Source organism: Sebastes fasciatus, chromosome 17 (assembly GCF_043250625.1).
Source record: "Sebastes fasciatus isolate fSebFas1 chromosome 17, fSebFas1.pri, whole genome shotgun sequence".
Classification (NCBI taxonomy): Eukaryota; Metazoa; Chordata; class Actinopteri; order Perciformes; family Sebastidae; genus Sebastes; species Sebastes fasciatus.
The window spans coordinates 1620713-1641314 of NC_133811.1; the positions used below are offsets into that span (position 1 = coordinate 1620713).

Here is a 20602-nt window from a genome sequence, read left to right on the forward strand (position 1 = left end):
GTTAGAATATTTTATATGAACAGCGAGAGTAGTGGGAATTAGAGGAGCTTAAAAGCATTTTTTTGTTGCGATTTGTTGCTGACCGGAGAGGGTTTGAAATGTCAGTTGAAGAGAAAGAGATGCACAGAAATTCTGGTTAATTCAAGTTTTTTTTCTGCTCAACCTGCCTCAACTGCTCAACATACAATTTGCAGATTTATTTCTGTAATTAGGGATGTCACCAGAGCTGATACTTCGGTACCAAGTCAATGCCAAAATTCTAAAAACGTAACGGTACTCTTTTTCTACAGTAACGGCGATACCATACGATCAGGGTCCGAAATTAACACCCGCCAAGCGCCAAATGCGGGTAGATTTTTCCGTTTGGCGAGTAACTCTCTGAAGGCTATCCGCCACACTGGTGGGTAAACCAGTTGTTGTTTTGTACCAAAATCATGTTAGTCAGGTTATAAAAACTGCTTGGTTAAACTGAGAGTCTACCATATTCTGGTTTCATTTAACGTTATGTGCGTGCTGCTTCTGTCCTCTGCTCTCCGTGTGTCGGAGTTTGACACACACGCAAACACACACACACACACACACACCAGCGCCATGCAACAGAGTCGGAGATGTTGGGTTTGTTTACTTATTCAAAGATCCTTTATTGATTTGTTCGAGAAGAGGATTCACTCGTGGGGAAAAAAACTGAACTGAACAAACTGATCTGAGATCTTTTATTATAGGGATGCACCGATACCAGTGTCGGGTTCGATACGGTGCTCATGTACTCGTACTTGTACTCGTAAAACGGCTCGGATACAATGGCACCGATACCACTTTACAGCAGCGCGACATTAACCTCTCGTCACCATCTTTCAGGTCCTCAAGCTCCACCTCCCCCGACAGTGCGGGCGAGACGGGCCTGTGCGCCCGACTCCACTGGGCCGTGATCCCACCTCAGCCGGCGCGAGCCGGCCCTCACTTTCATCGCGCTACGGAGTTTTGGTTGCACCCTCTGACTCGCGCGTGTGTTAAGACTCCTTGGTCCGTGTTTCAAGATGGGTCGGGTGGGTTGCCGACAACACCACAAACCCCTGGCGCCTTTTATGTGGGCCGCGGCACGACGCGGTTGGGGCGCACTGAGGACAGTCCGCCCCAGTCGACAGTCGCACCGGGAGCAAGGAGCCCCGACACGTTGCGACGAGGTCCGGGTGGATAGCGCTGTAAAGCTGCAGCCGCGAGCCACCTTTGCCCTGAGCCTTTCCAAGCCGACCAAGAGCCGGTGGGGGCGCACCGTTTCGTATGCGGGACTCCCCAGCCTGCCGCGTGTCGCTCACACCCTCCAGCTGGCTGTTAACAAGGGTCTTTTGGCACAGAGAAGTACTCGTATCGGTACTCCGTATCGGCGAGTACACAAATGTAAGTATTGTACTTGTAGTCGGTCTGAAAAAAAGTGGAATCAGTGCATCCCTACTTCATTGATTTGTTTGGGAAGAGGACTTACTTGTGGGGGAAAAAACAGAACTGAACAAACTGAATTTCTATCTTTTGCTTATTGCTAAATCTCTGAAAAGTGGTGTTTTTTTTATTGAACTCTGGACTCTTTAATTACGGTGAATGTTATTGGGATTGGATTATTTTACACTTAACTCCCCAGATCCACTTAGTTTGAACCAATCCAACAGCATCCAATCAAGTTTCAGGAGAAAACCATGAAGAACTAACGTTACGTTACTGAGCACCAGTTGGATCCAGTTACTCTGCTGTTAAAATGACGTTACATTTGATGAAGAGCTCATACGGCCTGTTTAGGACTCCAGACCTGAGTTGGGACTTGAGTCACAGACTTGAGACTTACTTGTGACTTGCAAAACAATGACTTGGTCCCACCTCTGGTAGCCTTTACCCAGTGAAATGTCAGGAAGGTATACAAAATAGATACCACCCAAAACGCTGAAGGCTACCGTGTTTTGGCTAACGTAATGTAACCATGGCTCGTAGCAGTAGGCTATCGTCTTAACCGGTCTGTGTCATCCCTCATTAAAATATAACATTAGCATTTTAAATAAATAATAAATGGTCTAATGGTCTGTCACCATGGGAGTGAGTTTAAACTAGGGATGTCACGAGAACCGATACTTCGGTACCAAGTCGATGCCAAAACTCTAAAAACGTGACGGTACTCTTTTTGTACAGTACTAAAGGTACCGTACGATGCCTGTAATCAGGGTGCCAAATTAACAAGCGGCAAATGTGGGTGGATTTTCCGTTTGGCGAGTAACTCTCTGAAGGCTTCTGTCCTCTGCTCTCAGTGTCCGAGTTTGACACACACAACAGCAGTGTGTCTCTTTTTCAGAGATCCTTCTTTGAGAAGAGGATTCACTCGATGTGGAAATTGCTGAACTGAAAAACTGATCAGAGATCCTTTATTGATTTGTTTAAGAAGAGGATTCACTCGTGGGGGAAAAAACTGAACTGAACTGAATTTCTATCTTTTGTTGATTATTGCTAAATCTCTGAAAAGTGGTGCTTTTTTATTGTCATCAAAATATAACATTAGCATTTTAAATAAATATTTAATGGTCTCATGGTCTGTCACCATGTCAGTGAATTTAAACTACTGCTTGCAATCTGAGGCTATACACTCACAGGCCACTTTATTAGGTACACCTTGCTAGTACCGGGTGGTCTTCATCTGCTTCAAGGTTGGACGTGTTGTGCGTTCAGAGATGGTATTCTGCATACCTTGGTTGTAACGAGTGGTTATTTGAGTTACTGTTGCCTTTCTATCATCTCCAACCACTCTGCCCATTCTCCTCTGACCTCTGACATCAACAAGGCATTTCCGTCCACACAACTGCCGCTCAATGGATATTTTTCTCTTGTTCGGACCATTCTCTGTAAACCCTAGAGATGGTTGTGCGTGAAAATCCCAGTAGATCAGCAGTTTAATACTCAGACCAGCCCGTCTGGCACCAACAACCATGCCACGTTCAAAGTCACTTAAATCCCCTTTCTTCCCCATTCTGATGCTCGGTTTGATCTTCAGCAAGTCCTCTTCACCATCTAGATCCGTCTTGCATCCGTCTAGATGCCTAAATGCATTGAGTTGCTGCCATGTGATTGGCTGATTAGCTATTTGTGTTAACAAGCAATTGAACAGGTGTGCCTAATAAAGTGGCCGGTGAGTGTATATAGAGAGAGTGTGTGTGTGCGTGTACAACCTCTGCTGTTTTCTTAGTCATTGAGATATACCTGAGGAATAAAGTCTCATCGTTTTCCTTTTTACCGTCGTATCGAATTGGGTATCGAGAATCGTGGAAATTCACTGGTGTTGGTATTGACATTGACATCCCTATCTGTAATTTCGACACAGTAGTACTAAAAGAATTGATATTTATAGCAAGGTTGATGGAGATTTCATTTTTCTCTGCTGATCTATGCTGCTTAAATAATGGAGCAGCTTTTTGCCATCTAGCTGTCATTGTACTGTATCACTGTCACCCTGACCATGTCTCTACATACTTAATGCATTGTTTAACAAACAAAACAATGAACTAATTGATATGGCCCTCTTACAGCCAGAACTGCATGTCCTTGTGTTCTTGTACGTCCATATCCACGCACACACAGTAAACTGTCCTCAGCCACTGAGGAAAGTCATTCAATAGGCATGCTGGTGATATCTGTTACAGCTGAAACTGTGAGGCCTGCAGAGTGACCGGGCCACTGGGTTCTCTTAACTCAATGACTGGGTTCATGAATACACATTCACACAGGGCTCCAGGTTAAAAGTAGGACAGATGGTTAAAGGTTACGTTTATGCCAACTGTGCATGTTGCTCCTCCTCTTAAATTTTTTTTGCTGATGCATCAGTCAGTACAGCCGGAGACATCAGGGCTCTTTTCCTGCTGCCATTCATTTTTTACAGTCTGAAAAACAACTTAGTGCACAGGCTTGAAACTTCCCTGAGGTCAATAATCTATCATAATAAATGTGATGCCTTACTCTGGCTTTGTCAGTTGTATCATTGTTTCATTGTGTCTGAGCTCATTGTTTGTGTGACACTCTGCTTCCTGTCATTCACCTGACATTCACAGGAGGAAAGAATTCCTTAAAAACATGGCATTTTTCATACTTTGTCAAATAACTATTTATTTGATGTTTTTAAACTCAAACAGCACCATTTCTAGCCAGGTTGGACACTGCAATATCTGTGTCTTAAAAACAGGTAAATGTTACAAGAAGCACAGGGAATACACACTGCCTCATCATAATCACAATACAATATGAAATATACAAACTATTTTGATTAAAGCATTTACAATAATGTCTTCATACATAAAAAACACACTGCGCGTACATTAACTCTACATCTTAAAGCAAAGTAGCTTCAAGAGAATTAAGTTTACCTTATTAATATGCAGTTTAATGCAGCAAGATCTTCCAAAAATCAAACCAGGCCATCTACTCTATAGGGAGAACCTCTGGTGGGAATGTGAGGTTTCTATCAAGTATCCATTGTTTTAGAGTTATTGTGCTCATGTGAGTCTACCACAAAAACAGAAACAAAACACTGTCCAATTCCCAGTGGATCATGACTATGTCTTTCAATAAACAGTACATCAAATTTACATAAAGCAATTGTTGACAAAAACAATCTTGTAATACCACTATCCAGGGTCTGAAATTAGCACCCTCCACCCGCCAATTGCGGGTAAATTGTTGGCAGTGGCAGGTAAAATCGTCATGCCGTCCACCACTTTGGCGGACAGGGAAAACACTAGGGATCAGAATCAAGAATCGGTTCCTAGTTGTCCAATTCCTTGGAATCGCATGCTTCCATGACGCATGCACAATAACGTAACACCATATACACGCTGTATCATGTTTCATGCTTGGGACTGGAGCCACGGCGTAGAGAAAAAAAACGCTCAATAGTATGGTGCTAATAAACCTGAGGGGACGCACCCTATTTTTTTCTAATGCTACATTGTGAACAACAGGGGTGTCACGATTTTGATTCTAAATCAGAAATCGATTGAAATTTGCTTCTGATCTTGACCATCGAAATCAAAAGCAGGATCATCGTGGTTTTTTTTCTCTCCGCCCCCACAAACTCACGTTGAAGGGAAAATACAGCTAGACTAGAGATGTAACAGCAACCTCACTCATGGTTAAAACTATAAACCAGCACAAATCACAATTATCAACATAGCCACCATGTTCTGAACAGACACATTACATTACAAACACTGACAAAAGTAACATTTGCATTTTGGAACATAAAACGGCAAACTTAACTACTCAGTCCAGCACTCGGGATTAAGCAGGCATGATGGGAAATATCGCTACAATACTCTGCTCTGTGCTTCCTGCATTCCTATGGCATTTTACACTGAAATAATTAGCCTAGTGGCTAGCAGACTATAATTAGTTATTTTTTCTAACATAGCTCTCCTACTCTTACTTGGTTTAACATTAAGTCACTGCATCTCCTGACCACAGTTGGATTTCAGCCTACATGCACGTTTTTTCAGCTCAACATTGTTGAATCAGAGCAGCTGATATTGGACTGCTGAGTGCCGCCTCTCTGCTCTGTGTCCAAAGCTGTCCAAAATGTTTTTGGGGAGAAACTTGAATAAATCCAGTTGTTTGAAGAAGATGTTTTCACAGCAATATAAAATAGATAATAGAGAGTGAATTATGACCAGTTGAACTTCCTAACACTAGCTCTAAACAGCTTAGAATACATCATTAGAACTACTAATGCCAACATTTCAACCGGCAAAGTTTCAACCTGCAACTGGGAGCAACAGTTATGCCACTAACCCACTCAGAACATACCGGCAAAGTCTGCCAACCTATGCTGGGGGTGACCTTTTGCCGGTGTGTTAGCCTCAACACAAGCCTAGCTTGGACTTTGCCGGTGTGTTTTGAGCTTGTGAGAGAGGCGAGCTCTATGTCAATGCGCTGCGGCATGGAGTGAGACCCGGGTTCCGTTCATCTGCATGTAGGCTACTGTCGGTGCTGCAGTGCAGGGTTAATGTTAGCCCGCTACTCAGGTACTCATGTAGCCCGTTCTGTTCCATGATATAGCCTAGCTTCTTAGCCTTAGCTAGCTAGCTTGGTCGCTTTGAGCTGATGGGCGTGTCTCAGCAACCAGGCTTCAGGCCGCCTCAGCTCCATCCACGCTCCACTTCTGCCCATTTTTGGATTACCTGAAATCAGGGTTGGAAATTAGCACCCGCCAACAGCCAAATGTTGGTAAAATATGCTAGTGGCTGCTAGATTTGCTTCACTCACCAGCCCAAAAAACGTTAGTAATCTATGGCTGTGGCTGGTAGATTTTGGTAACCACCAGCCAAAGTGGCAGGTGGACAAAAAAGTTAATTTCCAACCCTGGCTGGAATTGTCACTGCCAAGATGGCGATTGGCCGTAGTTGCCAGGAGCTGCCCAATTTGAGCTTAATTTTGGCTCTTCAGAAACTGATGGATGACGTCATGGAGACTACGTCCGTATATTATACAGTCTATGAAATTACTATACATATTACATTTTCATTTAGCGCATATATTTCAAAAGTGGCAGATAAAATCAAATACTTGCCTGCCAAAGTGGCAGTCAGACTCTGACACCATCACTGTGTTTGTCTTTTTTATCATATATATCTGTCTCTATAGTGTTTGCAGAAGAGATAACCATGATGATGCTGATCTGTTAAAGGGAAAATCCACCATTTTCCTGCTATATTTCTCATTAGGCTGGACAGCAAAGAGACAGAGTGTGTGCTGATGATGTCATCCAGAGACAAATCCTGACCAGGAGCTGCTCCACAGACAGTGAATAATGGAACAACTGCTTGGACACTGTCACAGCAGCTGTGGTAATTATACTGAGATGTGGGGAGGTTTTCTGATTTACTGCCGTGAGCCTTAATTTCAAATCCCCTTGGGTCTAATATATTAACAATAAAACAAAAACGCTTTGAAAATCAGTGGAAAATCACTCATTTAAGGAAAAATGCCATCACATGGAAATAGTCCATTAAAGGTCCCATATTGTAAAAAAGTGAGATTTTCATGTCTTTTATATTGTAAAGCAGATTTAAGTGCTATATAAATACTGTTAAACTATCAAAACAATCAATATATGGAGAAATACACACAGCCCGTATTCAGAAATTGTCCGTTTGAAACAAGCCGTTAGGATTTATGTCCATTTGTGATGTCACAAATATACAATATATAGATTATTACACGGTTTTAAACAAACATTTTTAATTTGTCCCAGTTTATTTCCTGTTGCAGTGTATGTGAATGACATCAGCTGACAGGAAGTAAACATGGACCCAAACTGTTGCCTAGCAACGCAATTCCGTTGAAATAAACTAAAACGGAGCGTTTCAGACAGAGGGTATAATATATACAAGTATAATCAGGCAGACAGTATGAGGAAAAAAGTTTTTTTAATATTAAATCATGTAAACATGTTCTAGTAGAAACACAAAATACAAGTATGAACCTGAAAAGGAGCATGATATGGGACCTTTAAGTGTCATTCCAGTACAGTGCCATGTCTTCATCCACACTCTATCACTGACACTACATGTCTGGGCTTGTCAGTTTCTCCTGAGACATTTGCACCAGCTGCTATAAGGCGTCAAATACTGTATACCTACCTGGTCTACCCATTGCTACCAACTACTTCAACAACTAAGCAGGTGGGTAACAAACATATTACTTAATCTACCTGCCACTCTTACCCATTAAGTGGCTGACCATCACTTTCAGACTAGAAATACCAAGATACCACATTACTGAGGAATTACAGTATGAGGAGTATTTTATAAAAACAGGAACATTTAATGGAAACCCTTAACATTTCGTCATCAAACATCCTCCACTTTTGTTCATAATGACAGATCACTGGTTGGTATGGCAACACAACATCCTTAATGCTCCATGTCCAAGTTTAATTTTACCAGTAATTCTAAATGTCAAATCACATCATTCTCCCTCATAAATATCTGGCTAACTGGGTTAATCCTGCCTCTTGAAATAGCCTCCAGGTCTCCCAAACCTGACAAGGTATCCATCAATCATCTTTACCAGCGGAAGGCAACATTTGGGACTTTAAGGGCCTCGGGCAGCGTAGCTGAGGGAGGGAGGGAGGGAGGGCGAGAAAACATGGGTCTCACTGGTTTGAACTACAGATGACCTCCCATTTGGGCTCTAATATCAAAGCCACACACCACTGCCTGCTAATGGATGATACGGTTTGGATTAACACATGCACACACACTCACAAACACACACACACAGAGATCTCTGCTTACACCTGTCACTATGGTGATAAAGAGGCATACTAGAAGTCCATCTCAGACAGAGGAAACCTGCTCCTTGGCATCCCAGCAGACAGCCCGGCTCTTGTGCTGGATATGCATCACTTGCATCCTCCAGGCGTCGGCCACCTGCTGCTAAGCCTTTGCCCCACAGGTGACCTTGGTGAAAAGGCAACTTTCCGCCCTGACCCTCCTACAGGCGAGCCAGGCTGACAGCTGAGAGCTGAGAGCTGATGCCGCACTCTCAACGACACCCACAACAAGAGCCCTGAATGCAGCACTCCAGCTCGGCTATGTGAGTCTAGCTTGGCCACAAAGAACAGCAGAGCCCCGTTGTACTGCTGGCTCACATTCACTCACATTCACTCCCATTGACCACATTGAACTCAAACAGATCAGCTTCTAATGTAACATGAGTACATTAGTATTGTTGGTATATAAGGCTGACGTAACACTGGGTTCTAGTGATGACCAGTCAGTTGCTTAGTAGAACATCAGTGGGGCTAAATCAGGTTGCATCCATCCATCGGCTGCTCGGCTGCTCGGGGAACCAGGGACATCCAGAACAAGTGGCTAACGTTAGCAGGCTAGCTAGTTAGCATAATAGCTAGTTAGCATGCTAGCAGGTTGGTTGCCACTCCATAGGAGCAGAACACCACTCTCCTCCAGTTTCTCTCCTCCGGGTTCTCTCCTCCGGGATGTGACACATTAAACAGGCAGAGAGTTTGTAGGTAAAAACACAGACTACAATGAGTAGGACCGACAGACTCGGACAGAGTCCTGGTAGCTGATCACAACTTACTGGCCAGCTTCAGGTTGGAGCATCCCGACGAGCTGCTGCCGGAGGCCTGCGGGACCCCGGACTTTCCTGTGCTGCTCCCCACGGCAGCGGCTGATCCGGTGGACGCAGCTGCGGTTCCTGGAACACCTGGCGGCTCAGCAAACGAGCTGGTCCTGGGCCGCCCGCTGCCGCTCATATCTCAGTGCAGGGTCCCGGCTCAGGGTGGCTCTTTACCTAGTTTCAGCCAAGTGACTATTAATGATGAACACCCGGCGGCGGATAATCGTGGAAAGACACACCGAGAAACACGCTCCCGCTGCCGCCGGCTGTCTGGGCTGAGAGCTGCTGCTAGACACCTAGAAACACACCGCTCGCAATGCCACCTGGGAGATGAAGTTCGAAGAAGCTGTTGCTTAGCTTTGCTGCACTGGCTTTCACAAATCAAAAGAACTACAAATTTGAAATGACTTAACAGTGGATGTAGGCCAAGGAAAGAGCAACACTCACAGTAGGATATATAGAACCATAAACAAATACAAGGCTAAACATTTTAGTATTCCGATAAAAATCACTGAATTGAGCATGTTAGTGGTAAATTGCTCACCAATTGGTCTTAACAGTGCCGACATTATTTTTACATTGCAGATTAGTGTAGCAGCTGGCCCATGAAGCACTGGGTGACCTCATTCTGAAATCTAGTAATTACAACTTTTACTGCATTCAGCACTTTGATATTGTTTAACTAGATTTGCCTTAAATAAAGGGCTTTTACATAATCTTATTCAATAAAATCAGTGATATGATATGTTTTGCATAGGTAAAACAACCTACTTGAGTATTGAGTGGTAAAGCCCCCCTTTATTTGTTTTGAAGTGGACGGGCTGACATAACGTCTAGCTTCCAAACTTCCAAAGAGTGTTTTTGCAGATAAGGATGGTCCCCTTACCTTAACCCATTTAATCTCCAACAGAATGGTCCCTTTACCTTAACCCTTTTAATCGCCAACAGGATAGTCCCCCTTACCTTAACCCATTTAATCTCCAACAGAATGGTCCCTTTACCTTAACCCTTTTAATCTCCAACAGGATGGTCCCCCTTACCTTAACCAATTTAATCTCCAACAGGATGGTCCCTTTACCTTAACCAATTTAATCTCCAACAGGATGGTCCCTTTACCTTAACCCATTTAATCTCCAACAGGATGGTCCCCTTACCTTAACCAATTTAATCTCCAACAGGATGGTCCCTTTACCTTAACCAATTTAATCTCCAACAGGATGGTCCCTTTACCTTAACCCATTTAATCTCCAACAGGATGGTCCCCTTACCTTAACCAATTTAATCTCCAACAGGATGGTCCCCTTACCTTAACCCTTTTAATCTCCAACAGGATGGTCCCTTTACCTTAACCAATTTAATCTCCAACAGGATGGTCCCTTTACCTTAACCCATTTAATCTCCAACAGGATGGTCCCCTTACCTTAACCAATTTAATCTCCAACAGGATGGTCCCCTTACCTTAACCCATTTAATCTCCAACAGGATGGTCCCTTTACCTTAACCCATTTAATCTCCAACAGGATGGTCCCTTTACCTTAACCCATTTAATCTCCAACAGGATGGTCCCCTTACCTTAACCAATTTAATCTCCAACAGGATGGTCCCTTTACCTTAACCCATTTAATCTCCAACAGGATGGTCCCCTTACCTTAACCAATTTAATCTCCAACAGGATGGTCCCTTTACCTTAACCCATTTAATCTCCAACAGGATGGTCCCTTTACCTTAACCCATTTAATCTCCAACAGGATGGTCCCCTTACCTTAACCAATTTAATCTCCAACAGGATGGTCCCTTTACCTTAACCCATTTAATCTCCAACAGGATGGTCCCCTTACCTTAACCCATTTAATCATACGTTTTCCCAAACATGATAATATCCAAATCATGTGTCATTAGTCACCCTTTGAAATAACCAATCATTATTTTTTTATTTTTTTTTGGTCTACGAGAGAGAGAGGCCTTTGGCTCTTCCAGAACTTTATTCAAAGTCAAACCAAAAGAAAGAACAGAGTAGAAATTTAGGTAGAACAAGAACTATGTACGTGTAGTATGTGTATACGTACTACACGTACGTACATACTTCACGTCCACGCGAGCGCGCATGGGACACCGACCCGATTTATACGTGTAAGAAATTACAAACAGTCCTTTAAAGTATGGGCTAAAGGCCTCTGGGCTCATTTGTTTTGAAGTGGAGATGCTGTCGTAACTTCGAAAGTGTTTTTGCAGATATGGAAGGCTCTCTGTTCAGGTCCCCTTACCTTTACCTACCTCTCATCCAATACGACCTGAATCTGAAAGGCTACTCTAATCCAATAAGCACTCTTAACACTGAGATTCTTGATAAAGGCCAGTTGGAAAGTTACACACGGTGTGTTCCAGGGTTTTCGGGGACTTGCCCGGTGGGTTAAGGTGGTTGCATCTGTAGATCCTGTTCAATTGTCTATAGCCAAATTTGTTCAAGTGAGGATTCATTGGAGCTGTTCTCTCTCTTGTCTCCACTGCCATTTTGGAAAGAGCAAAATCAAAGTATTGCAATAAATCAGGGAGCAGTATCAAAGTCATGTGACACCTTCTGTATGTGGATAGATATACAATTGGGTGAAACATTGAAACACTTGAGAAATTCAAGGATGTGAAATAAATTCAAGGACTTAGGACATTGTGTTAGAACTTTAATATTTTCAATATTTAGTTTTTTTGTTGTTTAGAAATATTGCACATGGTCAACATGCCTGCTTATGAGATAACACTCACCTCGCTCATCCTAAAATTCCTTCTCCAAAGTAAGGACAGTTTATTTTTAAGCACAATCATACAGTGTACACACATACATGTGTGTGTATGCACATATGTCTGTGTGGGTGTGTGCACGCGTGCATGTGATTGCACATGCATGCAGATGGGACACTTTACAGCCCTAACCCCAACGAGATGTGAATTGATAGTCCTCTATTACCTGTGTGTATTCATATATATATTTATATATTGTACAGTATATCCTGAATATATATTTCATATATATCCTGAATCAACTGGGTTTGATAACAGTCAAGATGGCGGACAAAATAGTCATGGTGACTATAAAAATACTGTCTCTAGAGTAGAATATAGAATGTAGAATACAATGAAAAATATACTATTGATAATGTTGCTGTGTGGAGAAAGAACAGAGGTTGGTTGTGCTAACACTCCACCTGCATGTGCCAAAACACACACACACACCCGAACACAGACCTAAATGCACATATATGGAAATACCGGTATATATATTTTTTCACACATCCAACTGTATACAGAGAAATAAAAGAGATACCCATAATAATAACTACCCCCACTCTTCACCAAGGAAGCAAAGAGCCAAAAAGTGCTATTCAAAAATTGTCTTTGACTTTTAGTAAGTTATACTCTCTATCTCTTCAACAATAACAATAATTGTGTGATTCTTTTTTGTTTTGTTTTATACCATAGTTAAAGACAGTATCACAACAGCTCATTCCTCTCACTGACTGACTGCACTGGATTTAATATCTATGGCACAGAGCCTTCCCCCCCCAAAAACAAAGTAACCCACCCATTTCCAAAAAAATAAATGTCCTATTGCACCATTTGACGGGAAAGGATAAAGTGTCGAGAAGAGAGGGAAGAGGGGAGGGCTCCAGAGACTGCCCTCCAGGGCTGGTCTAGGATCTGCTTTCCCTGAACTAACCCTAACCAGAACCATCCTGAGCTACATAGCGCTTGACCCGGGACCAGTGCTTAAGGGCACTTTCTAACAACACTTGAGGGGTCGTGGGAGGGAGGTAAAGAAGGAGAGGAGAGGACTGAGGAATTGAAAAGCAGGGAGGACAAGGGGAGGAATAAGGTGGCTGATAACATACGGAACAAGGTTATTCTTTTTTCTACTAAAACAATCTCTAAAAACAATACTTTCCTGATTTAACTTGCGGCGAGAAGGGCCGCACAAATTGTGCAAACACCTGATTTCAACGTTTTTACAAAACGACAAACGCCCCTGCTCCCCCACTTCTGTGTCTGGTGAGAAATCGAAGAGGAGGGAAAGGGGGGGAAGAGAGGGGGGAGGGAACCGCCCCAGGTACAATTAAAAGTGGGGGGGCACAGACTGATTTTGTCCCCTTCTTTGTCCAGAGGTTGTTTTTTTTTGTTGTGATTTTTTTTTATGCTGGAGAAGAAACACAATAGAGCCACAAGAGAAAAACAGGCCACGGTAAAACTGGTTATTTCCACGGCAACGATAACGAGAGAAAGCAACATTATATCCACTGGGAGATTCAGAGAAGTTTGGTTCAAATTCGACTTTTTCTCTCTGTTGGTAAGCTTGCCATGTTGTTGTCCTTATTCGCTATTATCATCTGTCTTCCTTTAGTTGGAATATGAATCTTCCATCCAAAGAGCATCATCCGGGTTCTTCTTCTGCCTTTTCTCTGTGCTCTGTCGGGAGCCGGTCAGTGTCGAACTTAACGTTGATTCTTCAAAGCCTTCAAACCAATAGTCTCTTTACATAATCTCTTTACGGTGCCTGCTCACACAGGTTTTCGGGGAGGGGACCCCATCGGACATACAGACATATATAATCAGCTCCCGCCAATAAGGACTCAGTCTTTCATAATGGCAACAACTGAAGGTGCAAAGATTGGTCACACTACATCCCAACTCCTGCCTTCTTCTTGTTTGTTTTATCAGGAGCCAACAGATTTCATGCTTTCAGTTTCTCTTCTCACTACAATCACTAAAACTGTGCAGGCCGATGGCTTGGTCAGACCAGGGTTGACTATGTTTGTGTACGAGTGCTCACACTGCACAGATGTGTCCATGCACTGTGTGTGTGTGTGTGTGTGTGTGTGTGCATGTACTGTATACTGTATATGTGTGTGTGTGTGTGTGTGTGTGTGTGTGTGTGTGTGTGTGCTGTCTGTCTTGCAGCATCGAGGGGCTGTGGAATATCAGTGGAGGTCGTTGGGGTTGTGTTTGTGTTTGTGTCCCGACCACTGTGCTGAGGAGTGGAAGGGCGAGAAGGAGGTCAAGTCAATGGCATCTGAGGGCTGGCTGGCTGGCTGGCAACAGCAAACTGCATCTGCACAACAAGTGACAAAGTGCCTTTGTGTGTCATGGTCCTTGGTGGCTGCTCCGGGGGGCTGCCAACCAAGAGTAACAGTCTGATTTGGTAAGGGTGTGTGTGTGTGTGTGTGTGTGTGTGTGTGTGTGTGTGTGTGTGTGTGTGTGTGTGTGTGTGTGTGTGTGTGTTTATGTGGGATCATGTGCATGCTGGAGATTAAATATGCACCAGGGTTTGTGTGTGTGTGTGCGTGTGCATGTGGGTGTGTGTGTGTGTGTGTGCCAGAGAGATAGTGAGTGTGTGCCACAGAGTTTGTGTGTCAAACTACAAACTACTGTACAAATGTGCTGAGAGCAGACCTGGGCAAATGTTTAACTGAAATTATTCTGGATACTTGGAGGAAAAAAAAACAAGACTACAAGAAGCGCTTGACTCATCAGGACTTGCAAGTGATTCGTCCACTTTTGAGTCTTTTCTTTTTTGAAAGTCTGATTAGACAAATCAAGCACACCTCGAGTAGTTTGAATATTAGTGACCATATTCAAATGTATCTCTGCCCAGGTCTTATGGAGGTTAGTGCCAGTAGAAGGGATCCCATCGGAGCCATTCACAGTACTGGTTCAACACATAAATGAACATTCTGCGGGGATGACACACTCCTCTCTCTTCTTCTTTTCCTGGATTTTTCCGCTTCGTCATCCTCTCCAGCTTATGATCCTTCACTTTTGGGCTCCTCGAGGCTCCGGCCTTTGTCTCCTTGCTGCTCCGCCCCTCCGTCCTCCCGGGCTGATTGATTGAAAGAGGAGCTGTGGGACGGGGCGGGGTTGGCTTCAGCTAACCCTCCTAACACTCCGGGCTCGAGGGTTCCGGGCGTGGCCGTCTGCATGATCTTCTGACGGACTTCGCGGATCTTCAGCTGCAGACACACCTTGGTGGGGAAGGTGTCCGAGTAACGTGCCTGGAAGGCAGCGGTGGCCTGAGCTGGAGAGGATGAGAGGAACAGGAGGGAGGAGTGAGAACAGAGAGCAACAAGATAGTGTATAGAGGACAGAACCTGCCAAAATCTAAAATAAATGACTTGATAAATAAATAAATATCTCATTAAATGTATGTATTATGTAATATTAAAAATAAATGTAGCCATTGATCAAATGCGACAAATTGATTTCTGTTTTAATTTGCTTCTTTATTTATTTATCTTTGTGTTAATTCCATTATTTACTCTTCTGTTTAATTTTCCCTTTTATTTATTTATGTATTTATTTTTATTTTATTCTTCATTTATTTATGAGTGACAGCCCTCTCATTTTCACAATGACATTAATACACACATTTAAAAATAAATATAAAAAACATTAAAGTAATGCAAAAATGAATAAATAAATAAACAAATAATAAATGCTAAAATAAATAAATAAAAAATGAATGCAAAAGTAAATACACAACTGCAAAAAATTCTAAAAGAGAATTAATTCCTTTATTAATAAAGAAATAAAGAAATAAAGAAGAAAATTAAAACAGAAATATTAATTTATGTCACATTTTATAAATGAATTAAGGGCTACGTTTATTTTTAATATTATTTGCTGAATTTAATGACATATTTATTTATTTATCGAGTCATTTATTTATATATTGATTTATTTTTTATTTTAGCAAGTTCCGTCCTCCATAATAGAGCAGTTGTTATCAAAACTATGATATTGAATAATCTGAGCCCTGCATTTGTCAAATATCTGCCATTTTAATTAGTTACCACCCACTTTACCTCCTTTAAGAAATCCCAAACTTTTACTGAATTTGAATTTCTTGGCCATGGTAGACAAACTAAAAGGATCAGGAACTGGAAGCTGCTTCCCCTCTCAATGATTGGCCACATCAATGATATCAAAATGGTTGCACTTCCAAGGTTCCTGTACCTTTTCCAAAACCGTCCTATCTATTTTCCATTGTCTTTCTTTATGTTCACTTCTGGGTTTTTTTCAAATGGAAACACCCACTCCGTTAGCAAAAAGCAGTGACGTAGGTCACCAAAGAAAGCTTATCAATAAGGTTTATGAATAATGTGAATGCTAACACAAGCTGAGTCAAAGTTAGCTGTGCTAAGTTTGGAAATAACTGAAAGGGTTAGTTCAGATTTTTTGAAGTGGGTTTGTATGTATACTCCTGCGTTCTGCCAGGGTAAAATTACTGTTTTTGTCAATGGAGTCTGGTGGATTTGAAGAGAGGTAAAGGGCCGTCTGACGGCGAGGTAAAGGGTTGTCTGACAGTGAGGTAAAGGGTCTTCTGATGGCGAGGTAAAGGGCTGTCTGGCGGTGAGGTAAAGGGCTGTCTGGCGGCGAGGTAAAGGGCTGTCTGGTGGTGAGGTAAAGGGCTGTCTGACGGTGAGGTAAAGGGATGTCTGACGGTTAGGTAAAGGGCTGTCTGGCGGCGAGGTAAAGGGCTGTCTGGCGGCGAGGTAAAGGGCTGTCTGGCGGCGAGGTAAAGGGCTGTCTGGCGGCGAGGTAAAGGGCTGTCTGACGGTGAGGTAAAGGGATGTCTGACGGTGAGGTAAAGGGATGTCTGACGGTGAGGTAAAGGGATGTCTGACGGTTAGGTAAAGGGCTGTCTGACGGCGAGCACTGTCCATTACTGGCTTATTTCTGGTAGAGGTCGGCCGATTTTTAAAGGCCGATATAATAACGATATTTTGGTGTAGGAAAAAGCCGTTAGACGATTAATTGGCCGATATCTTCTTTACTTCTGTAGCAGCTTAGTCGGCTACTTCTGTATACGCCGTGTTTAATGTATCCGTTTTTTGTCACTCCAAACTGAATCATTCCTAAGAGAATATCCTGAAGTGTGATTTGGTGGATTACATCATTGGAACATTTTCTATGTATCTGCAATGGCCGATGCGCTGTTCTGTGGCTTACTAGGATTACTTGCGCATTCCTGTATCTTGTTAAATGCCACTCTTGCAAGCCATTAATGTTTGTGCATATTCCCGGGGTAAGGAGGATCTTTAAGTGTGCTATCCCTCGTCTGGAAGTCAACAGGTTTTTAATTAGATGCCTGAAATAAGGTCTGTGGTTAACACAAGCTGAAGAGATTTTAATGTTTTGTTGTACGACATAAAATACATCAATAAATACCCCACATGTGAATTTGAAAGCCTTTATGTGTGTTAAAAAAGGCAGTGGGTTAGTAGGCACTCCAGATACCTTAATGATGTACTGTATTTGCACGAGCACTGAGAAAGTGAGATTTTCTTATGTCCCCTTTAAGGCTGCAGTTGCTACTGATTGCATGTACAGTATGCGTCACATACAGATAACAATGATTCAGTTGTTGCTCAGTTTAATGATTTTTAAAGCCAAAGGATGAGCTATAATGTTGCATTCACACCAAGAGCGAAGCAAATTTTCACCTCGCTTTACTCGCGCAAGTTGGACCGGCGGTATCATTAGTGTTCATTCGTGTTCAACGTGCCGGAGAGGAGGAGGAGCTTGTCTCCATAGATACCAACAACTTTTCTTTCCGTCATTTCCGCCATCAACCATGGAAGAAATAACCAATGTTGCTGCTTTGTACATGTTGTGGAAGTCCCAGATATGTGAGAAAACCAAACGCCGTCGTGACTGGGTTCATCACGTCACCCGGCGGCGAGCTGTATTCACATACAGTGTCATTGAACTGACTGTATCTAGCAGCCACACGTCGCTACTGCGCTATGAACCCAAAATAAACAGATTGTGCTGTGATTTAATTGCAATAAACGGATCAAAATGATGCTGAAATAACGACATAATGATGTCGATATGTAACAAGTCTGAATTCATGCTTTGTCAAGTCTGGCTGCGAGACGACAAGCAAACAACTTTTAAAATGTTTGTTGTATGAATGGAGTTCAGATCAATCAGTGCCAGGCTATGCTAACTGTAATCTGTAAACATAACATCATCTATCATAAATACCGCAGCAACGTTGTTGTTTATTCCATAGATAGTCTGTGTTTTATACACATACATTTAATCACAGTTTGGTCCGGTCTCTGTACAGACATGATGTACTATCGTAGCTCTGGATGCCGGTAAACTGTTCCCCATCTCTGATTCAACAACGTCAGGGGGTCAGTGACCACAGGAAGATAATCTCAACGCTGATAGGCTTTCACAACACAGCGTCACGCAAAGTTCTTGCTCCATCTGAAAAATGTCAACTCGCACATGAAAGCAAATAACACAAATTGTCGCTTCATTTGCGCCATTCACATTGCCTGGCGCGAATTTGCATCTATTCTTCTCTTTGCATTGACTTTGTATGTAATTGCGCCGCGCACAAAGTTCCCTTCGCGCTTGGTGTGAATGTGCTAAAACAGTATCCACTGGACATTCAATCAGTGAGGTAAAAACATAGGAACAGTACTAATGATAAAATAACCTGAGGAGGGAAAAAAGGCTACAAAGAGCCGTGTCAACCCACCCACATTCCCTTCATATTTGTATGATGTGAAATATCACAAAGGTCTATTATTGTGGATTATCTTTCAATTTCCACCTGTCAATTACTTCATTGGAGATTTGGAATTCCATCAAATTCAGAAAGTTTGTTTTTAAAAGTATAATGAATCTTCTCCAAATGTGAGGTAGGGAAAGTCTCTTTGTTCACCAGTATGTGAGTATTACTGTTTAGCTGCCATGAAGGAACAGCCTCTTTGAGCTGAAGTAAAGCTTGCCTGTGCAGTTAAATAAAAGTCACAGATTTAATCTCCATTTCAGTGAGTTGTTCTTCTTGTGACATCGTGTCCTATCCACTGGTGGATTACCTGAGGGAAAGAAGCCATGTTCCTGAAACAGCTGCATGACCAGGGCCCGGCGCTGATCCAGAGTTCTACGCAGAGACGAGTAGGGGACCCGGTCCAGATCTCCGAGAAGATCCTCTCCTTCTGCACCTGGTTGAATGAGGAGAACACTCGTGTCACTGTCAATACAACTTTTGGATCAGTTCCCAGCTGCTGCACCTGATGTACCCCACCCTACCTGCTCTGTCGAAGGTGAAGATTTCTCCCTCACACTTGGCGGCACTCTTAGGGGTGTTGGGCTCCGAGCTGCAGCTGGAGAGACGACGGGTCTTCCTCCTCGGGGAGCTGGGGTCTTCTGCTGTCAGCTCGAGGTCTAGACACATGACGTGATGTGAAGGATAAAGAATGGGAATATGGAGGAAAAGGGGGATGACAGAGGATGAAGAGAAAGGGGGGGACATGTAGGAAGAGAGGACAGGGAGAAGTTAAATGTCAGGGGGATTTGGAGAGGGAAATGGGGTTATAAAGATCAAGGAGAGAGCAAAAGATGAAAAGGAGGAATCGGAATAAGGCGGGGATATAAAAACAATGATGTAGAAATGCAATGAGACAAAAAATCTTAATTCAAAATAAGATATCCAAATCAGGGTGCCAGCTTTTTGCTGGTGTCTTGTAGTGTCTAGAAGATGAAATTATCAACAGCCAAAATATCTCTTGGGAAATATGCCAAATAAATTCATAAAAATTCATAAACAGCATAGTCGAAAGTGATTCAACCAATAAAATGAATTAGCCTCTTTTTTTTTTTTTTAATTAAATCAACTGTCTTTCATGAAAACAACTGGTCAGTTTGGTTAGATTGCTGCTAGAAGCGCTGTCAATCGATTAAAATGTGTAATCGCAATCAATCACAAATTCATCACACATTTTGTATCTGTTCAAAATGCACCTTAAAGGGAGATTTGTCAAGTATTTAATACTCTTATCAACATGGGAGTGGGCAAATATGCTGCTTTATGCAAATGTATGTATATATTTATTATTGGAAATCAGTTAACAAGCACTCAAATCATAAAATGTCAAACTGCAGCCCAACAGGCAACAGCAGCTGTCAGTGTGTCAGTGTGCTGACTTGACTATGACTTGCTCCAACCTGCATGTGATTATCCTAGCTAGTATTACATCGTAGCAATTGATTCTTTAGGTTTTCTAGTTTCATATGATACCAGTATCTTCACTCTAGCTTTAAATGTGAGCTAGCTACAACCTAAAAATCACAAGTTGCGTTTCATCTCTCACCGGTGGAGTTGCGTCTCTTCCTGCGGTAGCTTCCCAGGATGGCTCTTGGTGAGGTGGCCAGACTCTGCAGAGTGGGCGAAGGAAGGACCTCCTCTGGGTTAAACTCTGGAAGCTCAGCAAAACGCTCCTCGAAGTACGTCTCCGACAAGACCCTGCATACAGAGAGCACAGTGGTCATGTCAGTCCCCCAGCCCAGTAATCCGCTGGTTCAAATATCAAGGGATATTCGTCATGCCTTAGGGCCCAGTTCTGCTAGGGCTTTCTCTTCTCTGTGG

The 20602-nt window shown here is 42.7% G+C and overlaps 2 protein-coding genes across 6 annotated transcripts in view; both read right to left on the reverse strand.

The window, feature by feature from the left end:
* The window catches only part of LOC141754069 (glycogen synthase kinase-3 beta-like), a 39079-nt gene extending 29566 nt beyond the window's left edge, over window positions 1-9513 (reverse strand). The window contains exon 1 of the mRNA XM_074612890.1: window positions 9127-9513. Coding sequence (XP_074468991.1) covers window positions 9127-9301 — 175 coding nt within the window. The 5' untranslated portion in view covers window positions 9302-9513. The remainder of the gene's footprint in view (window positions 1-9126) is intronic.
* Window positions 9514-11830: 2317 nt separating this feature from the next.
* Window positions 11831-20602, reverse strand: part of cica (capicua transcriptional repressor a) — a 60846-nt gene continuing 52074 nt past the window's right edge. For 4 of the 5 annotated variants that reach the window (XM_074614212.1, XM_074614213.1, XM_074614210.1 and 1 more), the window contains exons 19-22: window positions 20328-20479; window positions 19267-19401; window positions 19053-19178; window positions 11831-15226 (exon numbers count right to left, since the gene is read on the reverse strand). In XM_074614212.1, coding sequence (XP_074470313.1) covers window positions 14955-15226; window positions 19053-19178; window positions 19267-19401; window positions 20328-20479 — 685 coding nt within the window. In that variant the 3' untranslated portion in view covers window positions 11831-14954. Of the gene's footprint in view, window positions 15227-19052; window positions 19179-19266; window positions 19402-20327; window positions 20480-20602 lie in introns of those variants that run through there. The other variant, XR_012590728.1, reaches the window with a different exon arrangement.